The 18,583-nt window shown below is 41.3% G+C and overlaps 1 protein-coding gene across 1 annotated transcript in view; it reads right to left on the reverse strand.

The window, feature by feature from the left end:
* The window catches only part of CD99 (CD99 molecule (Xg blood group)), a 32,680-nt gene that overhangs the window by 10,280 nt on the left and 3,817 nt on the right, over positions 1-18,583 (reverse strand). The window contains exons 2-4 of the mRNA XM_063392436.1: positions 1,336-1,374; positions 956-1,006; positions 432-464 (exon numbers count right to left, since the gene is read on the reverse strand). Coding sequence (XP_063248506.1) covers positions 432-464; positions 956-1,006; positions 1,336-1,374 — 123 coding nt within the window. The remainder of the gene's footprint in view (positions 1-431; positions 465-955; positions 1,007-1,335; positions 1,375-18,583) is intronic.

Consider the following 18,583-nt stretch of genomic DNA (forward strand, 5'->3'; position numbering starts at 1 on the left):
AACAGGAAAGTAAGAGATCCTAGAAATTATCTCTGTACAGTTTTGTCACAGCCTTCACATTAGAAACAGAACTTTCCTTCAAATTACTTATAACAGATTAATGTTTCCTTACTAAAAATACTTCCTGAAATGGGAGAGATTATTTCAGAATTAACATTTACTACCATAAGTAATAGTTTATGGAGGTAGTGCCATCTAGTGAAAAAAACAGCAATGAAACAAGTAGAAGCTGGCTAAGAAATTATTGAAATTCTTACAGTTATGGTGATCCAGAACCTTAAGATTAACAAACATAACTAGAGTGTAATTATTTTTTATTGACAGTCTGTTACCTTTATCAACTCTGTGCCTCATTATACCTAGGTCATAAAGGATGGATAGACATTGCAACAGCTACATTCAAGCAGTATGCAGGAAAACATGATACTTACCAGGATCAAGAGCATGGCTCAAGTCCAAATCATCTACAGAGAAAGAAGGGAAGTTTTAAATGTAATGCAAAAACTGAGATAGTCTTAGACTGTTTTTTAAACAAAATGGACATCACAATGTTTTCTCCAGAAATGAAAGACATGCTCACTCATCAGTGACTCACAGAAAAGCCCCATAAGGTTACCAGGCAAGTAACAGCAAGTTACCTGCCAAGTGACTTGCTGCTTTTGGAGATGATGGGACCCCTAAAGGGCCAGCTCAAGCTGGGCAAGCTCCAAACATGTAGACTGAAAGCCAACGAAAGGGGTTCTCGCAGGGTCTTTAAGGTTTTGAAATCACAAAATACATTCCTGAGAGCAGATTCCAAAATGAAGAAATATTTTTGCTGTTAGGGAACTGCTTTCTTTTATGGAAATATCACAACCCTGTGTGCCACTAAATTGAAAAATTCAGGATCTCAAATTGGTACGCCTACTACACTTGATTCTACAGTAAAAGGCATTACAAGCCAATTAGATCTCACCTAGATCTGATGATGGAGTCTTCGGAATTACAAGAGGCTTCTTTGTAGTTTCTGTCAGGTATGGTTAGAAAAAAAAAATTAAATACTATTTAACACTATTCAGAAGCCACATGAAGGACAAAGGACAAATATAAGTACATGTCTATACAATTAAATGCACAAGATCAAATCTACACAGCAAGAAAAATTTTGCCACAAAGAGAAATCTTTAAGTCTTCAAAAGACAAATTTGAGTTCTATGCAGTCAGCATTTTGACAAACACATGGCTGAACTGTTCCACTGAAGTTTAACTAAACCATACGTGGCAAAGTTGTCATGCTTAGTCATGCAATAATACTTAAAAAGAAGTCAAAAGAGCAGCCTCAGCTTTCCTGCCTACCTTTAAAAAGTGCATCACTTAAGGAGAAATCATCTTGGCCTGCAGAAGACAAAAGAAACAGTAAGGACAATGCTTTTTCTTACACAAACCCAACATTTAATAAAGTCATAAACATGTCTGTGATCAGTCTTGAGGTATGTTTTCTGCTTCCTGAGTCAATCTAGAAGAATATTTTGATTCAGGGTTGAAGACGGACATTTTTCTCTGTTTCTCCAGGTCACTATCCATGTATCTTTTCAGAAAAAAAAAGGAACCACACTAAAAATTGTCTCTATAGAAAATGACCTGAAGGTTTGGAACACACATGCCTGCAGCCAATAGTGCAGTTTATTCTTGCCACTGCTATTGCATGATTTTTTAGTGCCATCCACAGCATATTCTTTCCCACTCTTCTTTCCACTGAGCCACAAATAAGCTGGAGGACAGCTACAACACACAAGAATATAAAAGATTCAAGTCTGCAGAAGAGCCTTGGAGCACAAGGGCCATTATGAAAGTTATGTAATGGAGTTAGTATCTTGGCATTAAAAATTAATTTTCATGGGTTTATAATACTTACCTTTCCCCCTAACTAGGGTTATCAGTACAGAAGTGGTTAAGATATTAGTACATATGATCTTGAGCAGTCTTTCCAACTTCCTAAAACACAGCTAAATGCAGCTGGCACCACTATGGGGTCTCCACTCCAGGGAGATTAGATTCTATTTTCAAGCCTTAGGAAAAGAACACAGTCTCTTGCTGTTGTAAATTGGTTGCTAGAGCTACTGCTGCTTACCCAGCCAACTGCAAACACACCAACTCAAGACACACATGACACAAACTGGATTCACAGCACGAATGTAGTGCTGTGATCTCAGCAACAGAGGCTTGTGAGTAAAGTGGATAGCTAAAAAACAACTCCTTGGGGTGTTTCTAATTTTTCATCATCCCCACTTTCACTGAAGCAATGGAATAAGGAAAAGGCCTGAAAGTAAATATCAGCTATTCAAGAAAAACACACCCAAATAAACTGCTTCAGCCCCACAGAAGCTGGAAGACTTTTTCTACCTACTGAGTATCAAGTCAACCAGAGCAAAAGTTAATTCCAGGCAGAAACAACCTTAACTCAGAAGATACCTGCATAAAGCATTTATGTGTTTGGCTTTTCCTCTAAGGTAACAACCAAAGAGGCATCAGAACCAGCTACTGCAAAGCCTGAAGAGAGGAATATAAACAAACACCAAAATCAAACCAGAAGCAGAATGCACCTTTCACATATGCGACAGACCAAGTTAAGACAAGTCATGAGTCTACAACCATGAATGATGGATAATTATATACCTGGTGACATCTTTCACAGTAACTGAGGTCAAAATTGAAATCCCTTTTTCATCTCAGATAACTGCATTAATAATGCCCCCTTTTTCCAGAAAAGAAAGGAGAGTGAGATTTTTTTTTTTTTTTGTAATAGGGAAAAAACTGGAACAAAATTTACAAAGTGTGGACTGTGGCCAACTGAACTGCTGCAGCAGAAACTGAAATCTGAAGTCTAAGAAGTGATTCCCATACTGTAACATTTGAACTGAAAACCACCTTGCTCACAGTCAAGTAAGGAGACAGGCCTGCCTGTCTGTGACAAGCCCTTTCATGGAAACAGAGGCGATTGATGGCTTTATTGTGGTGCATGAGCAAAGCACATTTAAAATCTCCTGGATAAAAGAAGTAGGTACAGATCTTGAATAGAAAGCAAGAAGATATTTTAGTTGGTGTTCCTTATTTCAGGTGGAGACCACAAGCTCTGTTAGATCACAAGAAATTACTTCACAGAATGCAAAATATTTGCAGGTTTTTTACCTGAAGTCTACATCAACTTGCAATACAATTTTATAAACCTTTGTAAAAATAGCAGGTGCTAAGACACAAATGTCAGTTACTTCTGAAGGTACTCCTTTGAAGCAACCTCCATATGGACAGGCAAAAAAAGGTCAAAACACTCATAAGAAATTTTAACATTGCATGCAACTACGCATTTGCATAGTTGTTCCTCAAACCTGAATCCTAGTTTGCTTGTGTTCTCAAGTACACACATCTCTCAGGCTATAGTCCTCTGAGAGGTATGCCTAAGACAGGATCTGATCAGAATTTGGTAATCTAACTCCAAGATGGCAGGCAGAGGAATCTATAGAAGATGCACACTCAAAACACTCTACCAGAGCAGCACTCAGAGGAGGGACCATCACGAACTGTTAACACCGTCTGTCTCAAACTCAAAGGTATATCACTAACAATACAACATTACACTGGTTTGTGTATATTTCAAGAGCCCTGCTTCTTTTCAGGCAGATGGAAAAAAAAAAAAAAAAAGCACATACACTCAACTTTATGCTTTGGTGCAGCTGAAATTTTACCTGGAGCAGAAAAGAGGCTATATGAAGAGTTTCCCACAGCCAGCATGAAACATAGTCCAGGAACTCAGAACAGCTTCAGCTGCAGCAGGTTCCCTCAAGAGAAGGAAACCTTTATAAAAGGGTGTGTTTTCAGTGATACTGCTATTTTAAGGGATTTTGAACATGAGCTTCAGAGAAATAATTTAGGATGAGATTGCTAACTGCCAAGATCATGTAAAAAAATGCTTTGACAGGGGAATAAAAAAAAATTAGAGGCAATAAAAGAAAAAAAAAGCATTGACTGGAATTATTATTCTGAAACCAAAAGTCTGCTTTCCAAGCAAGCAGCAAGATATCTAGCTACTTGTATACATTATTTTTTTCAGACAAAGTAGCAAAAAATGTCAAAATTTAGCTTATAGAACTCATTACAACAATCTGCACTCTAAGGTGCTGGAAGTCAGCTTCCCCAGCAAAGAAAGGTGTTTCTCCGCTGCTCATGACAAACCTTCATGAGTCTTTAAAGCAGTTGCTTTTATAAATGTACTCACTCCAGTTTTGGTAATGGGTGTGTCCAACTAAAGCAGAACTGCTGTGATTTAGTCTAAAACAAGAAAAGCTCAGAATGATTCAGCTGGTTCCGGGAAAAAAGTAACTAAAAAACAAGAGGTAAAGCTGAAGAACTAGAACAAAGGTACTGTCAGGGTCTAAGAAGGAAAAGCCAGGAAGAATATGCTGCACTCCCTACAGATTTAAGGAACACCCAGAGCAACTAAGGTTATGAGCATTTTCTTAGTCTAAAAAAAGATATTTACAAATAAAGCAGACATTGTATTGCATATAAAGAACAATACAGTAGGTATTTCTAGCTCCTAGAGGCATAAGCAGATTCAAGAATACTTCAGAAGTGTCATTATTTTCCTCTCATGTCTGTAGCTCAAATACCTGGATCTCAAGAGACAGCTCCTCATCTCTCCCTAGTAACCAACATAGTTTGTGTTAGCTGAGGTAAAAACTGTAGCTAAAACAAAAAGAGCAAACATAGGCTTTGAATAGCTGAGGAACTAGAGAGAATTCAAGAGATCAGAGTAAGCAAATAAGAATGCAAAGATCTGTCACTTGCTCTCAGATTGCTCACATTCACATTCCACTGAGAAGGCAACAGGAACTTTGGAAAGTTCCTCCATTAGTCACATGTATAGTGACACACCAAGAAAAGAGACTTGTGATGAATCACCACAAAAGTAACTTTCTGACTTGAGCAATAGACTGCTTCAATTTTGTTTTCCTGAAAATGCCACGGCTCTTCTGCTTCCTTCCCTCCTTCTCTCCCTAGGGCCTTGCACACCACAGGATACCCACAGAGCCTGCATGCTGCAACAGGTCTTCCTTCCAGTTGTAGGCCTATGGAGCAGGTGACAGAGATCATCTTGTCTCCATCCCACAGCTGGACATTGTCTGCTACTCCATCAGTGGCTGACTTACAATCACAGAATATGCCCAGTTAGAAGAGATTCGTAAGGATCACCAAGTCCAACACCCTGCTCCTCACAGGACTAACTATAAATAAACCATGTGAATAAGAGCCTCATTCAGATATTCCTTGAACTGTCAGGCTTGGTTCCACGCCCAATTCCTTCCTGTCCCAGTGACCAACCACCCTCTCAGATAAGAACTCTCTCCTAATGTCCAATCTGAACTTGCCCTGAGGCAGCTTCATTCCATTTCCTTATGTCCTATTGGAGGTAGTCAGAGAGAAGAACAGCACATGCCCCTTTGCTGCCCCCTTAAAGAAGCTGTAAGGCTGTTATGTGGTCATCCCTCAGCCTTTTCTTCTCCAGGCTGAGCAAACCAAGTGACTGTAGACACTCCTAGTAAGTTTTGCCCTTGAGGCCTTTCATCATCTTGGTCACTCTCCTCTGGACATGCTGTAATAGTTTGATCTCTTTATTGCTTTGAGGCACCTAAAACTGCACACAAGGGCTTGAACAGAATAGAGTGGGACAATCACTCCTCGAGCAGCCACCACTGCTGCTCCTGATGCACCCAAGGACACAAAAGGCCCTTTTGTCTGCCAGACTGCTGACTCATGTTCAACTTGCCATCAACCCAACCCCTCAGGTCTCTTTCTGCAGGTTCCTTTCCAGCTTCCTGTCCTCCAGTTTGTACAGAAAACCCGGGTTATCCTGTCCCAGGCATGGAACCTGGCACTTGTTCTTGTCAAATTTCATACTGTCTATACCTGCCCAACTTGTGTTGGCTCTGCTCCTTAGCCGCTATGCAAAAATCTTGAGCTCAAAGAGACCTTTCACATCTGTAGAGTCTGCACAAGGTCTGGCAGCCTTCTTGCAGGACAAGGATATTTGTAGCCATTAAGATAGCTCTCAGGCAACCAGGCAAAAAACAGCTTCTGCAACTTCCAAAAAGAAAACTGGATAACTGGATTTTATACACCTGTGACTTGTGCTCCTCCTTCTCGGGGGACTGAAAACACAAGGAATAGAAATACTCAACACCCAACCTGTAAAAACAATATCTGTAGAAAACACAGGAAGGCCAACACATTGGAACTTTTTCAAGAAACACTTTGACTAAGAGAACATAGACACTACATCCCTTTCAGTTGTTTTTTAAGCTTACCAGCACTTGATTTCAATCCAGGTTTTGCCCCCCAACCATTAGTTACCTACAAAAAAAGTATTTTACTGCTCATCTCACATTCAGACAATTATTTTCTTGAATGTCCTATGCAGGGAAAACCAAGAGGAGTAGTTTAATTATAAAAAAATCTGGGAGAAGGGTGACTTGGTTCTCCATATCTTACTATAAGGACTGTATCCCTAAAGGCCTTAAATGGAGAACCTGGAACATAAAAAGTACACACAGGTATGCAGCTATTGAAGTACTGAAAACTGTACTCTTCCCTCTCAGCCAGTGCAGAGGTTTGCAGACAAGATCTCTGTGTCAGGCAATGCTGATACTCCCACTGCTAAGCAACAGTTTATAATTAGTTCTGCCCCAAGTCTCATGAAATTAAATCCCACTGTTTTTTCAAACCCTGTACCCACCTATCGATGCTGCTTTTCAAGTTTGGTTTCTCTGCAGAGCAAGAGAAAACAAAAAACTTTGCATAAAATTCTGTTTAGCAAATGAAGCCCCTTCCTACCTAAAATAAATATGCTCCAAACATGAATAACAGCTGTAAATCAGCCAAAAAAAGAGCAAAGATAATTTTTTACATCTGGGCAAGTGTCTGCATTCTGCACATCTGGAGCATTCAATAATGTAACCAGTTGGAATAAAGTCAGTTAGATCTCTGCTGTAAACAATAAAAAGATTCATTTCTTCTTCAAAGAGATGCATAAGATAAGCCTAATAATGATATATTTTTTTTGCACAGTGATCCAAAAGCTGCTTCCCTGAAAAGTTACTTTATTTGCACCTATCTTGAAAACACAGTACATAAAAAGTTAGGCAATTATGTGGCCTAAACTTTTTCTGATCTGCTAGTAAAGACTTTTTAGACTTCTTTAATATTTGAATTACTGCTTCTTCTGTTCAAAAATGGAAATTCAGTAGTTTTAAAAAGCCTACAAAGCCATATTTTGACTCAAAATTATTTATTTAAATAGCTAGTATTGTGAGGGGGTTTTAACAAAACATGGTAAAATAAGGCATTTGGAAAGAAAAAACCTCATTTTGTAGCACAGTTTTGGCAATTTTGCTTGCTTAAAAGTTTCCCATGGACTAGGCAACTTTTGCTAACTTTTTGCCACTTTAAGCTATAGAAAGTAGGAAACTACAATGGAGCTCTTAGAGCTCTTATACACTATAGGCAGTTTTCCAGGAGAGGATTTGACACAGGAATAAGAGGACAGAATGAATAGCTCTAAATCAGCAGAAAGCACACAGAAGAACAGAGTCAGCTGCAAAGCTAGAAAACTAACATGATGGCACCGGTCCTGCCAAATGCTGAGCTGCTTATAACAAGGGGTAAAAGAGAACTATGCAAAACTAAGAACTCTGTGGGTCCCTTCAATCTGATAGCGAGAATAAAAGCAAATATATGACATGTTAATCACAACCCAACCAGGGATGAGTTGTCTACTGCAGTCTGGTTCATTTCTTACAGTTTGTAATTCTCCATGCCCATAATGGATGTGACCACTTTCCCTCCAAACTGCAGCTAGCAGGATGTTTGGTGATAGCACTCAGTGGCAAAACAACATCAGACTGAGAAGCCACAGATTCTAGATCTTCTCCTTAAGATTAAAAGAGCTTCCAAGACACCATCACTGATGGCAGATTGGAAAGAGCTGAAGCATTATTCCATGCTGTCGGAGACTATGTTATAATTCATGGCTTAAACACCTTCATGAAGGACCTCTGCCTATCATAGCAAAACCATGTTACAAAAGCTGCAGAGGAGACCACCACACCCTGAACAGACGTTCTGACTGAGGCCCTGGACTGTGACAGAGATAAGATAAAGTAAATTCAAGTTTGGGGAGAGAATAAATGCATTCACAGAGGGATCAAGCTTAACATCTTCTGGGAGGGGGCCACAGCCCAGGGCTATCAGATGACAGACCCTCACAGCAAAGGGTAGGGGTGAAGAAGGTTTGGGCTGTGTGGAGTGATAAAGCATCTGGTCAGAGGCAGTGAACTCCCATCCTCCACTGTGCTGAGGAGCCCAGCTGAGGGAAAAGCATATCCACAGCAGAAAGGGGTGTCATGGGCCACCAAAGACCTCCCAAGGGGTGCCCAGACCCTGCACCAGAGCACTGCAGCTTGATGCAACAGATGCACAGTGCTGCAATGGACAGTGTCAAACCTAGTCCCCTCTGAGGCACAAGGGCACTCCCACCTGCCCCAAACATATATTAATCCACAGGATTGTATATTTTTCAGCATGGGGTGGTGGTGGGGGACCCTCACCACCAAGACCAGGTAGAGGGGAGCAATGAGAGGTCACTGTGAGCCCCGGAAGGGTGACATGCTTTGCCAAAGCCCTGTCACTCTCTCCCTGTCCCCCCACACACCTACCCTTCCTCCCTTCCTTCTTCTTTTACAATTAAATAAAATATATCAATTTCTTTTTGGCACCAACATCTAGCCTCATTTGGTTTTAATCACATTTTCTGGATGTATTTCAAACCTTTCTGGGTCCAATCCATTTTATTCGTAGAGGCTTACTTTCCTTTGGACTTCTCTGTTAAACTGGTTTGTAACACATGGTTTTGGGAAAGTTGTTTCCTGCAGAGAATACCACCTCCACATGTTCAAAATAAGTAAAACCGAGCTGACCACAGTCCTGGGCAACCTGCAGTGGATGACCCTTCTGAAGCAAGGGGTGAGACTGAGAGGGCTCCAGAGATGTCCCCCAGCTTCAGCAGCTGTTCTTGTTCACATGTTCTGTGACATGGGCCAATCCTAGCCACTGGACTAGACACCCTTGTGCTACAAAGTCATAGAACTACAGATAAAATAAGTCACTCTGGCCATCTGTATTTCTTTTTACAAATGAGAATTGAAATGCATTGCTCTGTCTCCTGAAGTTTGTAAGCAGAAATCTAAGCTACACTAACAAGCGCTGTTAGAAGAATATTTGGGTGATGGAAGCATGGCACTTCCACCAACAAAGGACAAGCTTTGGGGGCACTGGGACAGAAAGAAACACAGAGGAAAAGGGTTTTGCAAAATGTAACAAAGGTATTGAATCCACATGGCAAGTAGTCAAAAGTCATTGGACGAATTTATTTGATTTTTTGTTCATTTTTTTTCTTACCTGTAACTTCAGGAGGACTTGACCACAAATCAAAACTGCAAGCGCATATACTATGCTAATTGCTATTTCACCTATGTACCTGACCTTACCAAACATAAATGCATTACTAAAATTAGTGAGCATTTAAATTATTACTAAGTTACCTTTTGTGTCAATTCAGGGACTAAAGCAACATGCAACTGGCAGACAGAAGCACGGGCTTGTCTGCCTCTGTGTGCAGCGTATCCTCGACAAAGGCCACAGATGTTTGATTAAATTGCCTTGCCTTAGTTACTTAAAGCTTGTGTAGTTCTTGCTCCTGCATGCTGAAATTTTCACCCTTCTAGGTAACTGGTCTTGAGTTCAGGGCACCTTCCTCACACCAACCCTAAAACCACGCTGACGTCACTCCGTACATTAAACAAGAAGTTATTTGATGTCATCCAAGGCCAGCCCCAGGCCCCTGCTGCCACTGCCTTCTCTTACATCAACAGAGCATCTGCTGAAGCCAGCCCTGTCCTTCAAACCTGGAGCAAGCAAGGAGTACCCCTGTCCCTCTTCCCAGGTCTCAGTGTAACCACTGTTCCTCCAGGGAGGCTCACAATGGGCCAGGACCTCTCTGATCTCCATCGATGCCTCCGTGGTCATGGGCTTGGATCAGGAGCTCGGCAGCAGTCTTAGGAAAACCTGTTCTCAAATCTCACCAAGATCAAGAAAGCACTGCACACCTGCTTTGCATTCAGACACTTTTCAAGTTCTGTCTTGGCATAAGAAATGTTAGTAGCTCTTTTTTTATAAGCCTAAGATTCTAACCTAACCAAAATTTTCTAATTACATGTTGCTCACAGTCTACAGCTTCAAAGTTTAAGCTGTTCAACAGACAGGATTTAGAGCTTTCACAAAGCTGACAGGCCTTGCAGCTACTACTCACATTCCCTAAATTTCCATAACCAGCTGCATTCTGACCACAAGGCTCACATTTATGCTTGTTATGCAAGTTCCCTTCCCTGACCAATATATCAATCAGTTTTGGTAGCATAAAAGTATATTAACTTTGCTAATGTATATTAGTTCACATTTTACATCACAATTCAATGTGGTAGTGGAATTTTAATGGACACTTTGGTATTGATCATGGTAAGGTAAAAGAAACCAAAGGACACCTTGGCCCTATAAATACTGAGTTTATTTCTTAAAAGCTTACAGATAGTAAAATACATGCCTGGACAACTAACTTCCTAACCCTTGTAACACCTCTTGGAAACCTTCCCAGTATTGGCATCATAGATAAATAAAGTGAATCTGATCACAAGAATGTCTGGATTAGTTGAAAAGTGGTAAGAAATATAGGCGCTTTCCAAAGTTTTACCATGACTAGTAATCAGTACTGTGGGTCTCAGTGACTAGTCAAATTGTGTTATATTCAACATTTGAAAGCTGCAAGAACCCTGTGTAAAATCACATTCAGGATGGCCCAATTTGGCTAGGACTCCTCATGTACACAAATATTTAATCTGTACTTCTGCATTTTGCAGCCCTCCTCTCAGTCCACAAGGGTCTGTTGCAAATTTTCCTAACATCCCCCAAAGGTAGGGCCAGTATGTCAGCATCTCTACCTCCCCCAGTGTTGAAGAGTCTCATTACTTCTCAAGGTTTTCTGCACTTACATCTAGCAATAGCTTCAGCAGTTCTAGACAAGAATCTTTCTGACTGGCATCCACAAAGACTCTTGGCCAGAAGTGTGTACCTCAAGACACTGGCCACACCACAAGCAGTCAAACCTCCACATGCATTTCTACAGCTCAGTACCCTGCCCAATCTAGGGCAGAGAAAGGGAGGAGTGTTTTCAGGGCAATTGTGTCATGTCTGGGGCATGACTTCAAGGGCTGTGTGTTTTTTCTTCTCATCCTAAACCAGTAAAACACTTTATACTGCAATAAAGTGTGTAAAATCATAGAATAAAGGCTTCACTCCACAAGAAACAATCGGGAAACATTAGCATTTTGTTTGGTCCACATCCTCACACTCTGCATCTCAGGTGGCCTCTTAGATTGGGGCAGGGAGAAATGGAAGAAAGCGTAATCCTGGTGTAGTAGAGGGCTCAGAGCAAAAACAAAGTATAGCAACAAGGTTCAGGGGCCAAAAGATTAGGGCAATCTGCACTAGATAAAACATGGTAAAGTTTTAGCACAAAAAATGTGTAAGTACTAAGAACCCAAAATTTGTGATCTGGCAGACATTGGGTAATGATTGGCATAGGCATTGGTCCCAAAACCTCAACTGTTGGACTGGAAAATAATCCTCACTCTGATTAAAGAAAAAAGTTTAATTATAACTTATGTTGAATAAATCAATGGAACTTGGATCTTCATTTATAAATTCCCTCTTTAAAATAAAATTTATTTGAAATATACACTTGCAATACATACAGAGTCAGATAAATACTGTTATTTTTTTAGCAGTACACAGAAGAGTCACAGTAAGCAGAACTCCCGTCTGCTGACACTTGTAAGATGACAATTTCACAGCTTGTTTTTTTTTACCTTCCTCACCACAGTTCTTACCTATTCAGTACAGTTTGTGTACTGATAGTAAAGTCCAAACAAAATCTGTAATCTAAGCAGAAACATTAACTGAACAGTAAAACTGACTTTGTTTTTCCAGACTTTTAATACTCACTGTGGCTTGTTCAGTTATGGCTAAAAAGACTCTTCAGCCTTTTCAATCTGTGTACTTGAAACGAGCTACAACCTCTTGTGCTAAAAGAAAGAGGAAGACTTTGGGTTTTATAACAAGGGTTTCCTGTGGGGAAAGTGTGGGTTGAGGAAACCAGACTCAGTGCAGTGTTTGCAACGATTTGAGTCATAGGAGTTGACACAAATATATAGCAAGTCAGAAACATGACATAAGTTTTGTTTTTCATTTAAAAGACGGTTAAGAGGTTTTCCTGTTTAATTCCTATCCTTCAGTACTTGAGGAAAAAGGCAAGTCTTCCCTTTCATATCAAGGCTATGTTCTTAGTAGTTTCAGTGTGTTCATGAGCCCAGAAAAACAGCTAGAATGCATTCACAGTGGAACTTTAAGCATTTCCAGTTCAGGTGCATCTTGTGAAAGTACTACGGTTATACTTAAACAAAACCTTTAACAAGAATTCTCTATGTCCACTCTAAGAATTATTTTCATCATCTTAATTTTGATTTTGCATTACCTCCTAAAACAAAACTAGATTTTACATTCCAGTGTTAATCACTTGCAGGCTGCCATTACACATGCCAGACTTCAGTCTGCAATATAAATTTTCTCATTTGTTAGAAATTTAATCATTTCAAAGAACACCACAGGAAAGCAATGGGAATGGATAGAGGACAGGTAAGAATTGCAAGCTGAAGGAGTTGTGCCAGAATACACTGGCAATGGAGCCAGTGACAAAGGTACAATGGCAATGTCCAAGGGATAGGAGTAGCAGCAACACTGACAGGGAAGAGGAAGAGGAGAAAGAAGGAGAAAACTGGATACAGAGGATTGTCGGCTCACTATGGCCATAAGCTTTAGAATCCCCTGAAGTCTGGGGAAAAAAGGTCCACATCTCTGTTTAGTATACAAAGAAAAGAGCTGACATTCACAGAAGGCCAAATTAGAAAAAAGGAAAGCTGACAGTTTTGTGTGAGAACAGTGGAGAAGAATATTGTAAATTGGATTGCAAACTTGCTGGCTAAGATCAGCAGCAACAGCTCTGAGGTGAAGATAGATGTCTCAATAACCATTTGCAACATTGGGGGAGGGAGAGAGCAGGGAATAGACAGTGAAGTACCTACTGAATTTGGGATCAAATTGCAAGATGCCTGGCATCCAGGATAGAATGAGAAACACAGAGTAGGCAGGAAGGCATTTCTGGTGTTGAAGAGAAAAAAATACAGACAGGTATGGGTAGCTGGAGGTGAGGGAAGAATCGGCAGATTGAAAGATATTGATATAAAACGTAAAAAAAGACAGCCTTATCTAAAAGCTTTCTGCACAAGCTTCTCCAAGCCCCTCCCTCAAAGCTTATCCCAAAACTTCTTTCTAAGTTTAACAGGGACTTGTGTGACTCTAGTCTGGTTTGTCCAACAATAGCATCAGCTCTAATAAACACTGTATACTTCCCAACACATTCACCTCACTTGTTATTCACCACATCTCACTACTGCTACTATCACCACTAGTTCCTTTCCTCTTCACATGGGTTACTCTTCTCCTCCGAATCAAAGGGAACAAAAAAAGTGGTGGTAAAATATAAGTCTAAACACTCTAACTGCACTTTTTCCAGAAAGAGAAGGTTTAGAGTGTAATATTTTTGTGCCAGTTATAAAAACAATAATTCTAACACTATCACTTGGATTTGCTTTCCTGGAAATATCAGAGTTTAAAAAATTTTCTCTTTATGTTATCCTCAGAATCCTAGATTTCTTCACGAACAGCAAATACACAAGCAACATTTTTCTGTGGTTGAGCAAAAAGGCATGCAAAGACAATTTTATAATTAAGATTAGATTTTTACCAATTAAAATTATGGGCGTTCAATCAAAAATAACTTCTATTTCATGGAAAGATTAACTTGTATATTGAGTTTAACTTTTAACCAATAAAATAACAACTGCTATCCTAAAAACAAAGTTTGATTTTACCATTATTAAAACTCTTGGGCTCAGAGTGAAATGAGCTTTGTGGATACTTTACATCAAGAAATGGATACCATTTCCTGTGAAAAATCTGGATGCAAGAAGAGACTTAAAATGGGAGTTTTACAGGATGCAAGCTACGACAAAAGTAGAGCAGAATTAACATCTGGCAACTAACCACTGCCCCAGTCAAGTACTGTTAAGGATGCAATTTTTAGATGTTTATAGCATGTGGACACCTCACAAGTGGCTGAAACGTTCACAGAGTAAATTTGTTGTCCGGCCAGTGATATTGTGTGATCAGATCTGACTTCAAATGTAAATGTTTTCTTCCAAAATTATATTTTTCTTAAAACATGTTTGAGTTACTCCTGCATTTGACATGTCAACTATATATTTTTAAAGGCACTGTTCTACATTTAAAAAAACCTGTCCAGTATTTAGAAAAACTATTCTCAACAGGTCTTACACCACAAAGAAACAAGTTCTTGGACTTTCACAGGAATTTGCCTTATGACTTGTTTGAATTCTCTGTAAAAAAAGTCTTCTGGATCTTATTATTCTGGGCTTCACATCAAATGCAGAGATTAAACCAGTTTAAAACAAGTTTGTGATGACTATCAATGCATTTATTTTCAACAGGTGAAAACTGCACCTGAGGAAGGAGCAACAAATTTTCTGCAGCAAGCTGGGAAATCTTTTCCAGACTAGAATTTACAAACATATAGAGCAATGATTTTTTAAATCAAAAATAAACTAAAACTACCTTGTGTGATACCAAGCAACCTTCCAAACACTAGCTTTGGGTCCGCCTTCACCTGGAATGGTCTATAATATATCTGAACTGCCTGTTACAAGGGGTAGAAATGTAGCCCTACCATCTTCCATGGCACCATCCACAAAGGCTCAAGGTAACACCCCTGGAGAATTTTTCCATGGTATTGATGATATATTGATTGAAGGAAAACTCTTCAAAACAGTACTAAGTAATGGGCACCAGGTAATCTTTGTCTTTCCCCAATCTGAACTGATTAATCTGAAACCAGTAAATCAACATGAAGGCTAAACTCCTCCAGCTATAAAATGCCCCAGTGTACAACAGGTTATACGCTGAAGATGCTGCCATGAATTTGCAGAAGTAATGGTCTTTGTTCACCTTAGAACATCCTTGGGAGCCCCAGTGGCTCTGAGAATACATACACACAGCCTCCTGAGTGATCACTAAGGCAGTGCAGAAATGGCTCCAAGACTGGAATTGTGTTAATCAGCAGCAGTGAGGAAAACCATTTTCAACATCAGATGAATAGAAAGTAATAAAACAGCTACTGAGAGAAACATCTACTTGAACACATGATGTAAATAAGAATATCTGAAATTCAAAGGCAATTTAAGAAATGGTAACCAGGCTGATCAGTTTGCCAGACTTGCCAGCAGAGGCTTACGGTGTGGGCACAAAAGAAAGCTATTTTTAGCCAGGTAGGTCCATGAAAATTATGTTCATGTACTAAGGGAGAAAACAAAGCTTAGTGTTCTCAGCAAGCCATAGTGCAAGCACACAGAGAGTGTGAAATCAGCAGAATAATAGGATATGCATGAAAAGTACGAATGTTGAAACAGTAAATATGATGGAAGAAAAGGAAGTTTGAAGAAGCCTGGCAAGTAGATCAGCCCCCTTTATCTTCATACCACTAGTCTATGCAGCAGCAAAGTCAGACAGGAGTTGCTAGAAGATTTTCTACTTGGAAAGACAATGTAAGTGTCATTCTAGGTGCAACAAACATATGTGTGTGTTGGCATGATGGAATGTAGCCTTGGCTAGTCTTAGCAGCAATCATTTCAAAACCACAGCTGTCGAAGAATGAGGGGAAGATTGTGGAGCAGAGAAGGTGTATCATATTCCTTCTAATCCCCTGGCATCTGGAAAGGTAGAACTGTACAATGTCTCACTTGAAACTGCACTCCAGGAAGAGGGAATGTGAACTCTGTGAAGCTGGAGAGGAGCCAGTTAACACAAATGTAGGAACTCATCATAGCAGTCCCGCAGAAAGCCATTTATCTCAATTTCAGCTGGGTGACAAAGTACCAGCCAGCCCTTGGGACACCAGAATTAGGACACAAAGTTGTGTCTATCCTCCTGCAGCAATTGAAATCCCTAAGGAAGAAGTCCTTATCACTTGAGGACCAGGAATAACCTACTAGGTGGCCTTTGAAAAATGATAAAGAATTAGATATGTGCTGTTATGTCCCATAAATAGTCTTAATTTAATCCAAAACCATGGCACATGTTTTGGAGACACAAGATGTAAGTATTTGAAGATTTATGCCCAAACAATTCCTGAGTACATGTTGCTCAAGAACATGTTGCATGGATGATCCATTCCTGGAAGTGTTCAGGTTGGAAGGGGCTTTGAGCAACCTGATCCCATGGTTGTGTCCAGGCCCATATCAGGACGTTTGAACTACAGGATCTTTAAGGGCTCTTCCAACCCAAACCATCCTGTGATTCTACTGCATTGGTCAATGAAAGTGCAGGAGATGAACTTGGCAGGGTTTCAGCAGCAGGCTGCCCTGTCTGGGAAGAGGCCGTGAACTGCCCTGTGCCACTTACAATCATGTCACAGTGGCACTGACACTGCTAGCGCACAGCTGTCTTGGTTTGAAAGACAGGTGTCTACCAAGGGAGGCGGGAATGGAGAATATGACCCCCTTCCCTCTGAATTATTATAACTTTGAAATTAAGGGGATTTCAGGAAAAGATACAAGAAAAGGAATAACAGTTCTTCCTTTACTAGTGTATATATATAACCCGACAAACAAACAACCACACCAGCAGCCACAACCAGAGCCACAAACCCATGAGCCCTTCTCGGCCGCAGTGCTTCCCCTCGCTGCAGTTCCGCTCACGGCCCCCAGGGGCGCTGCCGCCCCGCACTGGGCACCGCGGGGCCGTGCACTCCCCCGCGCCTGCAGGGGGCGCTGTGGCGCGGGCTCGGCCGCCTCTCCCTCACGCCATCATGGTGGGTGGGCTGGATGGCAGAAAGGGGTAGCAAGCAAGAGGTAACACAAACTCTGCAGCTGTTGCAGGCGCCATGGGGTGTCCCAGCAGGCAGGGGGTGCGGGTTAGAGTGCAGCGAAAAAGCCCCAGGCAGCAGCAGAAAGCAGCAGGACTGGGCAGCGGCTCCTCTGCAGCAGCTGCCCTATGCAGCCAGGGAGACACACCCTTCAGGAAGGGGGAGAGCGTTGAGGTCTTTCCGCTTCTTTTCTTTTTTCCCCCTGGGCCACCCAAGCAGATCGCAAGGGTTCTTTCCAGTGCGGCAGTGTGCCAATAAGGTCCCAGTTCAATGGCTCCTCTCATGCTCTCCATGGCAGGAGAAAACCAGGCAGGGCTGGGCTCTGGCAGTGAATTGCCCCACCAAGCAGCATCCTCCAAAGCTCGACCATCCTCCTCCAAAGTCAAGAGAGCAAGAGGGCTAGGAGTCACCCCAGCCCCTTTTTCCCCAGCCCGATTCTCATGGTATCTCTGACCCTCCAGGAGAAATCCCCCAGCTAAGAGAGCAGCCAGCTGCACCCTTCCTGTGGAAACCTCTTTCATATCTCCTAGGTATCAGTAGTTATGGTTTCTTAGTGGCAGATGGGACAAAATTCCATGAGGGAAAGAAACAGAAGTTAAAATCCTAAACCCCATCAAAACCAACCTTCAACTGGTCTCAGGAGCACAGAGTACTCCTGCTGGAGCACACATAGGGAGTCAGCCGGCAAGAACGGGAGATACAAGAAGACATGGTTTGAGACTCACAGAGGGAGACTGGAGAGGGAACACGTGGCTGTAGATGTGCTCTGGGCAGCAGAGGTTCCACGCCAACAGAAGCCATCCTGGAGGTGTTGTGGCAAAGATACCTCTGAGGGAACGTGGCCACTCACACCACGGCTACCCACAACAGAACACTGACAGCCCTGAGGGACCACAAGTGACCCTCATAGTGGGTGGGACACAGAAGGGCAAAGAGGAGCAGAGGAAGATCAGCATGAAGGAGCAGCAGAAAGACACCACTAAGCACATTGCAACCTTCTTGCTCCGCATGTTACCCCAGCAAAGGAGCAGAAGATGGGCTGAGCATAACCTGCAGTGGAAACCAGGGAAGATGATATAGAGTGGGTAGGGTTGTTTGGGCTTAAAATTAAAGTAGGGAAGAGGGAGGTCCTTTAGGGCTTGACAGATCAATTCTTTTTCTCTCAGTTCTCAAACCCATGATTAGAAGTTTGCACTAACTGACAGTACACTAATTTAAGTAGAAGTTCCATGAGCTGAGACTGTTTTGCTCATAACATTCTCCTAAAAGATTTTTACTATACTCCAAAGAGCAGGTTCCTGTGCCAGAGCATGCAAAAGCAGTTTGCAGAAGGCTAGAAGAAAGTGGAATGCTCCTGCCAAAATGATCTTAACCACTGACTACTAC

The sequence above is a fragment of the Prinia subflava genome, chromosome 3 (assembly GCF_021018805.1).
Source record: "Prinia subflava isolate CZ2003 ecotype Zambia chromosome 3, Cam_Psub_1.2, whole genome shotgun sequence".
NCBI classification, from domain to species: Eukaryota; Metazoa; Chordata; class Aves; order Passeriformes; family Cisticolidae; genus Prinia; species Prinia subflava.